Consider the following 14,922-nt stretch of genomic DNA (forward strand, 5'->3'; position numbering starts at 1 on the left):
CTTTCCCTCACTCTTCTCGGCTTTTAGGGATCACAAGGTCGAGGTATGCCAAGTTTATACTTGGAAAATAAATTTATTATCGTCCCGTACTGATAAGTACCAGCATTGATTAATTAATTTTTATAAAAATATCACTAAAAACGTGCTGCAAATAATCTTTTGAGTTCTGGAGTTTGAAATTGATTAGACGAACGTACATTTTGTAGTAAGAGTATATACTCTATTACAGTGATACATCGAGCTCAATATTGAAAACTTATGTACGTTATTAACAATTTACGAGTATATTGCTTGATTTTCAATAGAAGATGGCATTTAATTAATTTCACTTTAACTTAAATGAAGAATTAAATGCATTCGTATTCAGTTATCATCCATCTGGATATTATTACACTTCAAAATAGCAAGATTGCTATTTTTCTTTTATCATTCTTCTCTTCCTTTTTATGTTATATCGTGTTATGCTTGCACGAGTAAGGACGTAATGAATAAAAACTTTGCTCTCTATTTAAAGAAAAGTATATCTTGCGATGCTTAATATTTTTCGAAGTTCCTGCATCGTATCTCAATTCTAATTAGTAAAATACCCAATAATCAATGAAGTCCATACCATTAATTCGAACTAGTGGTGCATTTATATCAATGAAAAGATACTGAACAATAGTTAATGTCACCCGTGGCTTTCACTGATGTATGGTCAAGGGAGTAAAGACCGTCGATTCACGAACCTCATGAGTTCGTCGACATGGCGCTCAAGCGGCGTTTAATGGATGTCATCCACGGTCAAGCAATGAATCACCGCGTCCCAATCCAAATTGGAATCGACAAAGGATCCACGTGTACTTCGCTGCACCGGAGCCAGAGTTCAGCGCCTCTCCCTTTCTGGCGAGAAGTTCCTGGCGTGTAGACAGCAAAAGTAAGACGAACGTATCAGCGAATTTTGGATCAGGCGCTTATTTTCCTTGACTGAGAGAGTGATATATATATATATATATATATATATATATATATATATATGTATATATATAGGGGGGGGGAGAGCCAATGACCTGCTCGCGCTTTCGTTCATTCACTACTGCCTGGGCCCGCGTTCATTCAAGCTAAAAGTGAGAGAAGAAGGGAGAGAGAGAGAGAGAGAGAGAGAGAGAGAAAGTGAGCTCCTTGGTTTTGATTCAAACTTCCTCCCAACGCGTTGCCAATTTCCACCCGCCAGTCCCCATGACATACCCCCCTTCCACTTTTTCTACTTCCTTAATTCCCCCCGACCCTAAATTTTGGCAGTGCGTCGCACCCACACCCGATGAGCTGGCGCTGATGCCCGACAGCCTAAATTCCAGGCTGTCGTTCACGGTTTGTTTTGATTCATACTTTCGTTTTCGTACAAGGCGTTATTAGGTGTTGAAAACATAGTGATACTGTTTTCTTTCTTCTTTCATCCATTTTGAAAATAATTCAAGTTTCATAGATAGATGATATTGTATCGAGAAAATTTACAATGTCTTGTAAAACTTCCACTATCCAAGTATAATATTTAGACAATTTTTTTTATTGAATAAATCGACTAAAAAATGAACTTTACAATTACTTAAAATTGTCATAATTCATTCATTTCTTCCTAATTTTGTGTAATATTATTATTATTAATTTAAATAAAGATAATTGCAATCATATAATGGGATTAATTGTTCAAGAAATTCATTTGGCAAAAGTTGGATAACAGGTAAACTTGCTCATTGTTGTTTAAAATGTAATTGCAAATTTAATTACATTTACGCTAAGTTAAGGACAATATGGTTTTTATAAAGTGAAAGTATAGATATAAAGCAATTATAAATCTATATAAATCAAATATTTGGATCTTAAATACATTACAGTACTTTAGAATTAGTTCATTAGAATAATTGAATATATAAGTTAAAATAAAATTATCAATCCTTTTGAACTTAAAAATATTAGAAATAATAATAATGCAACAAAAAAACACAATACCGTGACTGGTTATAAAGTTGGCGAGGTAAAGATCGAGTTCGCGGACGGAGACATTGATGTGGTATGGGTTGACACAGAGTCCTGGTTGAGCACATTCCGCAGTCTTTTCCAGTCTCTCCCCATCCGTGGACTCCAAGGGAATCGCCTTGAAGAGGATCACCATTACCAGATCCAATCTCCATACCTGCAACAGAAAGAAGCCAATTTTACTTAAAGATTAATGGACGTTTCAATTGAGATTGTTAATAGACAGTAAAATCTACAGAGGAAAATAGAAAGAAGTTTATTTTACAGGATCTTAGCAAGGACTTCTTATTAATTACTGATTAAAAAAATAAAATAATGGATAATAATTGCATAGTAAATTGATTTTCTTTGACCAAGGATTTGTAGAACAAGATTATTATTCGAAACAAACATTAATTTTTATATAAGTTTTGTAAAGAATAACATCTGCAATTAATCGAAACATTTCATAAAAATTAATTCAAATTTAATCATCACTTTTCATATTGTTTTATTGTTTTCAAATTAATTAAAATTAAGTTATTATCAGAATGCAATTTTAAATTATATTTCATTATACATTTAAAGAAAATACCTATGTCTGTACACAAACACACACACACACACACACACACACACACACACACACACACACACATATATAAACCCACGCATGTAGATCATTTTGTTGAATTTATTTATATTGACGTTTACTTGTGATATTTCAATAAGATTTTATATGAGATTTTATATCTCATATACAAAAAAAAGTTTTTGTATATAAGATTATATCTCTTGAATAATTACTTATACTAATCATGGAATTACAAATTTCTTTAAAAAGATGTAATAAAATTTAGGCAACAAACCTTGTCAGCTTGCCGTAAGCAGTCAATACGTCGCATTTTACCCTTCTGGTCAGGATTGCTAAGGACGCACATGGCTGGTCTCTTCCCCGTGATGCTTAGGACGAAATCTTCTCGGTACTCTTGCGTAATATCTTTCCGTAATTTTCCCAGAAGCCGCGATGCCCATTTCTGTTTTACCTCCAGCTTTTCGTTCTACAATATAGAATTTACGCACAACTTAAAAATTACTATTTAAAATATTTTGCTAAAAAGTTGCAATATAAGCCAATATTCTTATTTTATTAAACATTAAATCGTATTCATTCATTTAATTTTAAATCTTTTAACAACAAAATTAAGTTTCCTATCATAAGATTGTAAGAAAGTATAATGAAAGCATAAAGTTGTGATATTCCATTTTTACATGTATTTATCTTATTTCCTGTTGTTTTTTCTTCTCATAAGAGTTAAAATTCTTTGAAAATCTCAAAGAGCAAAGTCTCAAAAGTACTAAAAACTGATCATTTTAATTTACTTCCATCTTATACTATTAATTTTAATGAATAATATTTATATTATCGTCCACATATTAGTCGAGACACACATACATTAAAATAAGTGTAATAATGATATTGTAAAAAACATTAAAAAAATATTAATTTAAAAATAAATGCAATTAGTTTTAATTAAAAGTAAACAATTTAAGTTTACAGAAACTTTTAGAGATTTTCATACATTATTTGCATAAAATTTGTTTTAAATTAAGTACGTTGAATCTAAGATTCATTAGAATAGTTCAATTTTAACTTAAAATAACAAATAATGTATCTAGTAATATTTCCATTGATTTTTATAAAATTTTTAATATAAAAATAGATATCTTTTATTATAATAATTCCTATAATATTAAGATAGCATAAAAATATTATGTGCATTTATATAAAATTACTTGTGATATTTTTAAACTAAATTAGTGCGTATTTCCACTGTAATTCAGTATGCAGACATATTTATTTTACGATTAATATCAAAATTTCGATAATTAGTAAAAGAATTAAAAAAAAATTTTATTTCTAAATTATAAGTCGGATTCATAAAATAAGACATTATATGATCTCTATCGGTCTTTAACACTATGCAAAGACCAGATATATCGAATTATAATATAATTGACGATTAAATTTATGAAATACGATCTAAATTCGTATATATATATATATATATATATATAAAGTAGTCATGAACACACTAATGAATTATATAATTGAAATAATTAATTATATTAAATATTAAGAATTGAATACTCATATACTATATTTTTTACATTACTATTCGAATCTATTATATCACTTTGAAAACTTGTTTTTCTCATTAAATGTATTTTTAATGAAACATGATGTTTATTTATATCCGTCCCATTATTTTGTTCGATATATTAAGTAACGAGGACAAGATTTCTTAAAATAGCTTATAATATTCTATTTTAATATCTAAAAAGTAAATTTGTGAACTATAAGAAAATATATTGCACTTTAAGTTAAAAGAAATTATCATATCTTTCATTACATTACAAATACTGTAATTGTAAATTATTTTTTATCCAGTAATAGACAAATGAATGAAAATGTTAATTTCACTCATTATTTAAATAAATTAATACATTAATAAATTGTATAAAAATAAAATTACAAAATGACGATCGATAAAAAATAAAAAAATTACACAATTAATTTAGCGAGATTTCATTTTTAGAACAAATCACATCATATAAAATATTTGTTAAAATCATAATTATCTATTCTACATGACCTTCAATTATCAGTATTAGAATTCTCAATAATTTGAATACATTTATTGGTATTACTATATATATTATTATTTTCTAATTATGAATTCAACCTGAACAAAATTGTTTGAAGAAAATAGTCTTCGATTGGTGACTTCGTCTAAACAAGGATTCGTCAATGAGAAATTAAATTCGAATCAACTAGTAACTAACCTTACTTTCAAAAATAGTATAATATACATTTGATGGTAATTATGTTTCTAAGCAACATAATAATTTTGCAAAGTAGTGTCCAACCGCGGTATTAACATTTAGAGGCGCGAGCCACTTTCCAAGACTCTCCTTCACGTCTAAAAGTCAGCACAGCAATTCATTTTCACGCGAAATATACGAACCGCTAGGCGTAAAAAGAAAAGAAAGTTGAAGCCTAGAAAGCCAACGCAACGTGTAAAGCAAACAAACAGACGAAAATATGTTACGTGTATTGTGCTGAGCCTTCAACTCTTTTTTCCCTCGATCCTATCGGTACGGATTCCGTATTCCCGAGCCTTCGTTCGCTCCTTGAGATTCCGCGGGCGCGATATCGGAAAAGCTCCGGAAAAGAGTCAGCGAGAGGTCACATATATGCGGCGCACGCGATCGAGGCGCGCACGGAATAACCAAGAGTAATTCGCATCTACAACCGACAAGTCCAAGGAATGTGGGCCCGATCTACATTGAGGCCCTGCGCGTAGCTTTTACATTTTTCACATAGTGCCACAATCGGATTTAAAAATCCATTTTATGCAGTCGAAAGGTATGTTAATATCTTTACGCTGCGTGAAACGTTGATTTTGATTATTTTTTTAGCGACATTGATTTTTTAATTTTACACTATTCAACAATTATATATCTTATACGTTAAACTTATTTTTTATTAAAAATTATACCAATATTCATTATAGCCTGGTTTTCTCCTATATCATGTTACGATATATTCTAATGCAAAGTATTAGATTTGAGAAAAATTATAATAATATTTTTTCTTATATCATTGTTATTATCATTTATATATACATATATAATACAAATAATGTTTGAAAAAATACTAGTATGTAAATGAATATTATAATTATTATTTTGTGCACGAATGCATTTGTCATTAGAAAATTGTGTAAACGCATACTTATTCTACATGAAAATGTATGACTTACATACAAGTAGAAAGGAGGAATAACAGTGGCACAATTATTTGTGCTTTTGAAGCATAAAATTTGGTACATACATTTGGTACATAAAATTTACATTTTATCTTATTATTTTATTAGATCATGATATGCATTATCAATTGTAAAAAATAATTGTTATATTAAAAATACGAGATAACTTTATTCTAATATTGACTTTCTTCTAATATTAATCTAATATTCACTTTATTCTAATAATTGATTATTGAATTATATATAATTCAAAAACAATATTTCAATTAATATTTTTAATAATAACACATTTTTAGATCAATAGTTGATACTAAAAAATAATTAATTTACAAAAATAAAAAAAAAATTATTTATGAAAAGGAAATTGACCTTTTCCTTAGCTTTTTCAAACTTTTAAAATTTTTTTTAACATTCTTAAGTATTTCAGATTTTTATGTGCATAGAATAATGTTATATAAAACACAGTCTACAACTAATAAATAGGATGTTCAAAGATAACATAATTATTAAAAATTATAACTCATAGGCCTTTAGATTAAATATATATGTTCAATTGAATGTCAAACATCTTTCGCATACCTAATTTTTAATTAATAATTACTATTCTTATTGTAGATTATTGAAGGTGTAAACAAGTATAATTAGTATCAATAAAAAATAAATAAGAAACTTGCTTATTTTAAAGAAATTAACAATAAGTTATTAAGTAATTATACATGGCTGCAAATTTAACTGTTCGTTTATGTAAATTCTGAACAACATAAATGTAAGAGAAGAAAATGAGGATAGTTTCACGGATTTAACAGGATAATCATATGAAACAAACTCGATGAAAATCTGTCGTAAAGCTTAAACTTTGCGAATTGCAAATAGACGTGTAGATCCACGAGCTCGTGAGTGTCTTTTAGATGTACACGTACATTTGCTTCATTATGCAACTAGGAGGTAAACCTTCAAATTACGGAGAAACCTTAACGCCAGCGCGAGGAGGCAGTAACAATAACGCGAAAACACGAAAGTTCAGACGTTATACCCGGTTGCCCAGACGTCCCGAAACAACTACAATTTGCTCCTCGCAGATAAATACAAACTTACACGTATACACAGCAAAGGGCACAAGTATTTTTAGCCTCTCACGAGAAGAAAATTATAATAAACAAGACTATTGTATTTTACATGTAATAAATGTAATTACTTACATTAACATGTTCATTACAGTTTGATTATGTTTTTTATGAAAAACAATTAAATGTTATAAATGATTCTACATAAAATTATTAATGCAGTACTGGTAATAATTTATATTATGAATAATGAAATTATTTTTGTTGATTTAATTTTCAATATTTTTAATATTTTCGTTTATATAGATAAAATAATAACTTCAATATTAATTAAAATATTCTAAACCAAATTTCGAATTAACTAATACACTGCAGCAGTATATATTATTAAAATAAAATAATACGATCAATAGATTTTTATAATATATTGTAACCCATTAACACACAACAATATTTACTTACGAAACAAACAAAAAGATGTTTTTGAAAAATGACTGATCATCAGCCAGTAATTTGATACTCCATGTTTTAGTCGAATTTCGCTAGTAAATAAGCCCATAAAAATTATAATCCAGGTTTCGTCGATCATCCAATTAGCAATTTCAATCAGTAGTAAGAATATCTGGGTGCAGAAACGTTAATTTGAAAACCAGACGCAGTGCGTCATAAATTTTAATACAAGAATCGCGTTCATTCAAATATTGAACTGCGTAAGCCTTCTTCGTTCACTGTACCGATGGATTGAATAATCATAGGTATGTTTAAGTGTGCCAAGTGTGAAGAGATTCGTACGCATAGACGTTCGACATTAAGGAATTGAGTAAAGGGGCCACTGTTTCCCTCGTTTGCGCATTGGTCTCCTCTCGATTTATCACTCGACGTCCACGATTACCTCACGTACTTACGAGCGATTGAATTGTGTGACCGTGATTTGCCCAAAGATTTCGAGCGCTCGACTGTTATCGTGAAAATGTCTTTTGGAATCGCTCAATATTGCAGGGGTTTAGAAGTAATTAGTGGATTAGTGATTAAAGGGTTAGGGAGTAGTAATTTTGATATTTAGAATGATCAAAGATTAAAAATGGACGATCAAGAAAGTCATAATTTGATATAATAATGATTATATATGGTTTAAAAAAATGACATAAAGATATTGAAAATAGGAGAGAAAAAATTTGTTGCTCGAAAGCTATATGTATATATATATATATATATATATATATATATATATATATATATATATATAATGATTTTAGATTATAAATATTATACAAATTATATATTATACATTAATAGTGACGATATTATATATTTAAAAACAGACAATATTAGAATATTTTAGAATGAAATATAAAATATAAATAAGAGACTAAATAATTATTCAATTATAGATGTATCTCCGCTAATAGAATTATTAATTTAAAATATTAAAAAAGAATATGAATATAATACGTCTAAATTAAAATAATAGTTTTGTATAAATTCTTTATTATATTAATAGTCATCGACGTATGATCCAACTCACAACTTCAATCGTTACTAAAGACATTTTTATAAGTATAAACTTTAAACAATATATTGTATTTAATCTATAATTTAATGGTATAATAATTTGATGAAAATCCTTTCATATAAATTATTAATTTTATAATTTTTATATCTACATGACTTAACAATAAAATATTATTGTTATATTTTAAATTAACAAATAACGATTCATTACTGGTTATAAAAAGAACTAAAATGCTTGTGGTAAGTTTTTCATTTTAACCAAGTGAAAATAAATAATCTGTAATATTATAAGAATATAATATAAAAATAATGGCGCACAATTTATTCAATATTGCATTAATAAAAATATATTTTTTTTTAAATATTTGTTAGAAGAACTATTTACTAAAGTAATTAGAAAAAGTTGTGTTCGTATTTTTATTTACTTTAATTGAATTAATTAATTAAAACAAATTTAATATTTTGAATTTCGAAAATTCGAAAATCGAGAGCACGTATCATCTTTAAGCAACTTTAAGATCTCGTTTTAAAGTTTGAGCAGCAGTAGTATGATGATTTACCACTATAAAACGAGATCAAAATGTTGTATGAACGTTCTGAAAATTACCGTTCACTCACATCGGTCATAAATTCGCGTGAACCAAGAGGTCAGGAAAAATCAAGGAGCTCGTAAGCAAGTACATTAATTTCGATCCTAGTTCCACTGCAATATTTATAATGTGCCGACGTACTGGGATCACAGCTCTTTTCTTCTTTTTTTTTCTCCTCCTTAGCTTCGGATTACGTTTTTCAGATCACGCCCGCGACCTCTGCATTTACGACGCGGAAGCTTGCGATGGCACAGACGTGACGCGAATATTTTGAAAGAAAAGAAGGGAGAGAGAAGATGCGAGAGAGACAAAGACAGAAGGTCATCGCGTGTAAAGAAGCAGCAATTACTTATTACATACAAAGAGCGTAATTACTTTTCGACCTGTTCTTAGTCTCGACGCTTCGAAAGTTCAAACGTACTGAGAAACTACAATCGGCTAATTAACTTTTCAAAGAGCGCGAGATATTCCTTTTTCTTCGATTTTCCTTTGGTTTAAACGTTTTTGGGAAAGAAGGTGGGGATATTCGTTAAACTTTCATAATCAGTTGGCTTTTTTGTACTCTCTAATACTGTCAAAGTTGGACGCGAAAATTGCATATTTGATTATATGAAAGGTTTAATTTTTGGAAATGAACAAATAATGAAAAAAAAACCTATATCGTAGGCGTTGGATATTCACTTTTATTATAATGAAAATAGTTAAGAAAGTAATTACAAACTTGACTCTGTAAGTCCTTTTTCCTAAGTAAAAACTAGATAAAAAATAAACGATACTTCAGAAATAGTAAATCCATTATTTTTCATGTATGTGTAATTAAAAATAAAGTGATTTAAATGTCCATAGTGTTAAAATTATTTATTTTTTACTTCAGTTTAAAAAAAAACTCATAAAGCGTTTAATGTTGGTCATGTAATTAAAAATTCCAAATTACACACACACACACACACACACAGAGAGAGAGAGAGAGAGAGAGAGAGAGAGAGACACACATACACACACAGATGCACACACAGATACACACACACACACACACATGTATATATATATATATATATATATATATATATAAATGTATTTTCTATAGTACAAAAAGTCTAATGAAATGATGATTAATTTAATGTCGTCTTTCTTCTACCGTTTGTAATATAACATCGCAAAAATATTTTAAAAATTTTTATAAATTAATAATGATTTACATTTCATTATACGAACTTGATCTTCCATAAAATTAATCTCCCACCGTTAAGTATTTATATGAACTTTATATGAAACATATCTTATTCATTTGTTTCGAATCAAAATTTTAATACAAAATTTATAGAAGAAATTTATAAAAGACCTTATCTGTTGAACTAAACTCTTTTAAATTGCTTTCAAAATAATCTTCGGAAAAGAAAATTGATTCTACTAACTGTGCACTGACTTCAAGCACATTTCGATTTTCAGCCTTCAAATATTTCAACTAAAATCAATAACGAACATAATATTACGAAGTCATTTCACTATAATAAACTTATTCAAACGATAAAAGCTCCTTGTGCATTTCTCGAAGCCGCTCTGTGATTTCAGACCCATAAAAATTAAATTCCCATGAATCTACGAGAGGAGACAGCGCAAGCGCACGCGCTAGAGAGAGTGGGACAGCAGATAGCGAAAGAGAAAAAGAAAGAAACTCCAGGTTTATTGCATTTCGAATAAATATATCATCATCCATATTACGAGGAAAATAAGTCTGCCTCACCCGCAGCCCCGCAGCATTTGTCTTCTAGATCAAACGGTCGAGATAAGGCATCTTTCCTCCGCGCGGTTTACTTTTCACAAGCAAAGCCCGCGAAATGCTAGATGCGATATTTCCCGAGTCCACGTAATCAGAGAAAAACATTGTCGTCGTCGGCAGGCAAAATAGAGATGAAAAAACGAGACTTTCTTCTCTCTTCGGTTTTATAGTCTTCCCTACTTATATTCAACTTTGCGATTGGACGAAGGGAGACGAGGAATCGCATGATTTAGTCTTACGATGTTCATGCCATTTCCATTTAAATATTTATCTTCTAATTACGTAGTCACATTTTGTAAGTATCATTAGATCTCTTGTTCTACTTTCATGAATGTAAATATTACTATTGAAGAATCGTTGCCAGGTCGATGTTTTATGACTTATCTTAATTTGATATTAACGTTTAGTTTTAGTTTTACCTCAGACTTTAGTGTGATAGTAGAAAAATTCCCTGAATGTCCTTTAATCTAATATCTTAAATTAAGAATTAATTGAATAATTAGAAGTTTCTAACAAACCACAATCGAACCTATTAACGAATTTTTCAGAAAAAATGTACAATTTTCAATACTAGTGCATACGAATGGCGGCATCAAAGTTTCACGTGAAAATATTCCCTTCAAATATTTCACTTCAAACTTAACCAAATCACGGAAATCCTTTCGCCCATTGAGTTCGCTGTAGTGTTCGCAAAATTGTTATGCCGAGAAGAATGCGAGCGGGAGAAAAAGTAAGCGGGGACCGATTACTTTCCAGATCCCGTGATTTTAATTCGAAAAAGTGCGCACCATTGCGGCGTCGCGCCCCTTTTTTCAAGGGCGCCGCCGAGAAAACCGGAGATGTATGCGCCTAGTGGCTCTTTCCCGCTCGCGACGGGGTGCAAAACAAAGCGCGGGAAGAGCTACGACGGTTGCTGCTTCTGCCCCCGGTCCTTTCTTGCGCCAGAACCGCCTGGATTGACCTGCCATCCTTCTTTACCCTTCGTAGCCTCGGGAATCTGAATTTCTGATTTTATTTGCCTTTTTTTTTAAATTGATGAGCTGGGATTTTCCGAGCTGTTGCTCTTTAATGTCCGACTCCACGACAATTGTGAATGTATCTCTGACTATTTGCCGCACTCTCGAATGAGCATTGGCGAGATTCTATATGTAGCAGCAAACATTAATAATGTCATGTTTTCATTGAATATGTTATTTGATAATTGCGTAATTTTACGAAAGGCTAGACGATAAATACATAATTTACGTAGTCGTTGAAGGAAAGGAATAATACAACGAATGATACATAATATAATAATATTATAAAATAAATAATGAAATACAATCATTAATAAAATGAATTACATAAATTTTTGGATTAAAATTTACTTCCTAAATATATTTATATATTTATGAATTATAATTTTATACCTACAAGGATGTTATTACTTTCTACTGATTTTTTAAAACATGCATCTACATCATAGTCCAAGTTAATCTATATTAATTTTCTTGTGAAAATTATTATTTTATTTATTTATGTATAATATAAGATGTGTTTGGTATAGGTAAAAATGAAATCAACGTGAAATGTAAACTTTGTTTTAAAAGAGGCTTAGAAATAAAAAAAAAAAGAAGACGGTAAAAATAATATATTCGACCCTATTAGACCTTTTATATTTATAACACATGGTATTTTCAAACATAAAATATTTTTATTTCATTCACTTTTCAACTATACTAAAATGACGATAATTTGTTGCAAAGAGAACTTGAGTCCCATGAAAATCTTTAAAAAATTACGAAAACGAATAATCTCTTCATACCGACTTATAATTTGCCCTTCGAAAAATTGCCCAACCAAATTAGTCAACACCATTACTGCATGACCGTTGGAATTCGATAAGATTGTATATTACTAAAGAGCCACCTCGAGAAATGTTGGAAGCCGAAGCTAGGTTACGAAAATATCGTTGGGTCTTGAGATAAATCCCTCGATGCGGGGCGGCCGAAGCCGAAATTCCTAATTAAAATCCCCCAGGGATCCGTAACGCGACGCGCGTAACGAGCGAATTCACTCGCTCGAACACGTCAGGCCGTGTCTCCCTTCCAACCCCCCTTAACACCCGTTACTCTCCACGACGGGCCGACACTTCGTCCATCGGCAGTGGACAGCGAGTGCTGACACACGCGAACGCGAGCGCAACAGCTGCCGCACCGATTTATTTTAGATTACGTCCGACCGTCCTCTCTCTCTCTCTCTCTCTCTCTCTCTCTCTCTCTCTCTCTCTCTCTCTCTCTCTCTCTCTCTCTCTCTTTCTGCGCTAGTCGCAAAATTGTCATATCTAACTAACTAACTAACTATCTATCTATCTATCTACCTATCTATCTATCTATCTCGCTCTCTTACGTACGTATATGCCTATCCTCCTTTTGTATTCTAGCTCACTCGGGCGTTTGAATGCGCGAGGAAACACAAAAATCAAGGAAAATAAGACGCTGAAAATCTTTCGATACTTCTATTTATAAATCGCTTTTAGTGATGGACTACATAAACTAAGGTCTTGTGATGCAATCACGTGCGAGAGTAAAACGTGGATATAACTGTAAAATCATTACTGACTTTTGATTATGTTATGCAACTGCTTATAGTCGCTGATTTACGAAATCGAATAATTAGCTTATGCAGCGACGCGACTCTATCCAAATTTGTACAACTTAGATATATTTAAAGAGATGGATTCTAAAAAAGCTGCTAAATATATTTAAAAATTTGAATAGTAAACATTGGCATTATTAATTGAGTTTAACTTAGTTAGCATATTTGATTAATAAAAGAAATTTACAATGTTGACAATGTTCATGCACCAGTGAAGGATTAAGATATCAAGTTCCAAAGCTTGAAGTTTTATTTTCCAACAGATAAACATATTAATAATTTTAATTAATAAATCTTAAAAAGTATGCGAATATTCGATTCGTATTAATAAATATGTTTCAACTATATTGATATATTGTTAACAAACATTAGATATGCATCAATTATATTTATGAAATTTTTAATAGGCACTGGCATTTTAAAACTTTAAAATAATAAAAAATAGTATTAAGTAAAGACATCGCATTGTATTCACGATAATAATAAATATGATAATTTGAATTGTATATAAGAAATAAATAAGTTTCTAAAGATATATCGAAGCATACATTAGTTGAAGGCGCAGTAAGCATACGGTGTATTTAAAATAAAATACCGAAGCTATAAATATTAATTTAATTAAAAAACTAAACATCATTTAATATAAATTAATTACAGCTATATATTACATTGGATTGAAATTTTCGCCATATCTCAAGACATAAAAGAATTTTCGACTAAAATCAGCAGAGTACTAGAGTAGTTTTTGAATTATTAAAAAAGTTGAAGGAAATTGGTAGAATTATGAAAAGCTTTTTCATACCGACACACGCTGAAATATCATAGAGAACTTTTCGTTTGATTATTAGAGCATATTATTATATATTTTCATAAATATTTTTATACGAAAAATCGATAGCATCAGAACTAACAAATAAACATTACTTTTAATAGCTCCTGAATTCTTTTTATATTTATTTTACGACAAGAATTGCCGACATTTCTGTTATCTCCAAAGACATTCTCAACGATCCTTTTCCAGGCAATATAATGTAAATTGAAAGTGCAGTATAAGCTTAATATTAATATATTAAAAAGTATATTACAAATTTTCATTTTCGGTAAAATAACAATATCTTATTCTTCAATCCCAACCTATATCATAAAATATATTTTATATACAATTAAAAATATTATTTTTAATTGTATATTAAGCCATTGCATAATTTATAGTATTCATGTAAAGTACCCTAGAATTGCTCACTTAATCACATAAAATGCATAAAATTAACATTAGTAGAAAATATGTTTTGAGATATTTGTAGCTCAAATCTATCATAAGTCAAGCATCTCCCCTCTCGAGATCTTCCTTATTTCCATTTCCCTCACCCGCCGCAGTTATTCCTCCTATTTCTTTTCTCATTCTCAGACGTGCAGTAACGCGCCGCGTCACCTATAGATGTATCGTGCATCGTCGGCGTCGCAAGTCGCTCCCTACCCCCTCTTCCCCACCAAGACTGCCCGATTTTTTC

General features: G+C 30.1%; 1 protein-coding gene across 1 annotated transcript in view; it reads right to left on the minus strand.

Moving 5' to 3' along the window:
- The window catches only part of NfI (Nuclear factor I), a 100,430-nt gene that overhangs the window by 34,074 nt on the left and 51,434 nt on the right, over positions 1-14,922 (minus strand). The window contains exons 3-4 of the mRNA XM_011506580.1: positions 2,865-3,056; positions 1,990-2,173 (exon numbers count right to left, since the gene is read on the minus strand). Of these exons, the coding sequence (XP_011504882.1) occupies positions 1,990-2,173; positions 2,865-3,056 (376 nt within the window). The remainder of the gene's footprint in view (positions 1-1,989; positions 2,174-2,864; positions 3,057-14,922) is intronic.

Source organism: Ceratosolen solmsi, unplaced genomic scaffold (assembly GCF_000503995.2).
Source record: "Ceratosolen solmsi marchali unplaced genomic scaffold, CerSol_1.0 scaffold6, whole genome shotgun sequence".
NCBI classification, from domain to species: Eukaryota; Metazoa; Arthropoda; class Insecta; order Hymenoptera; family Agaonidae; genus Ceratosolen; species Ceratosolen solmsi.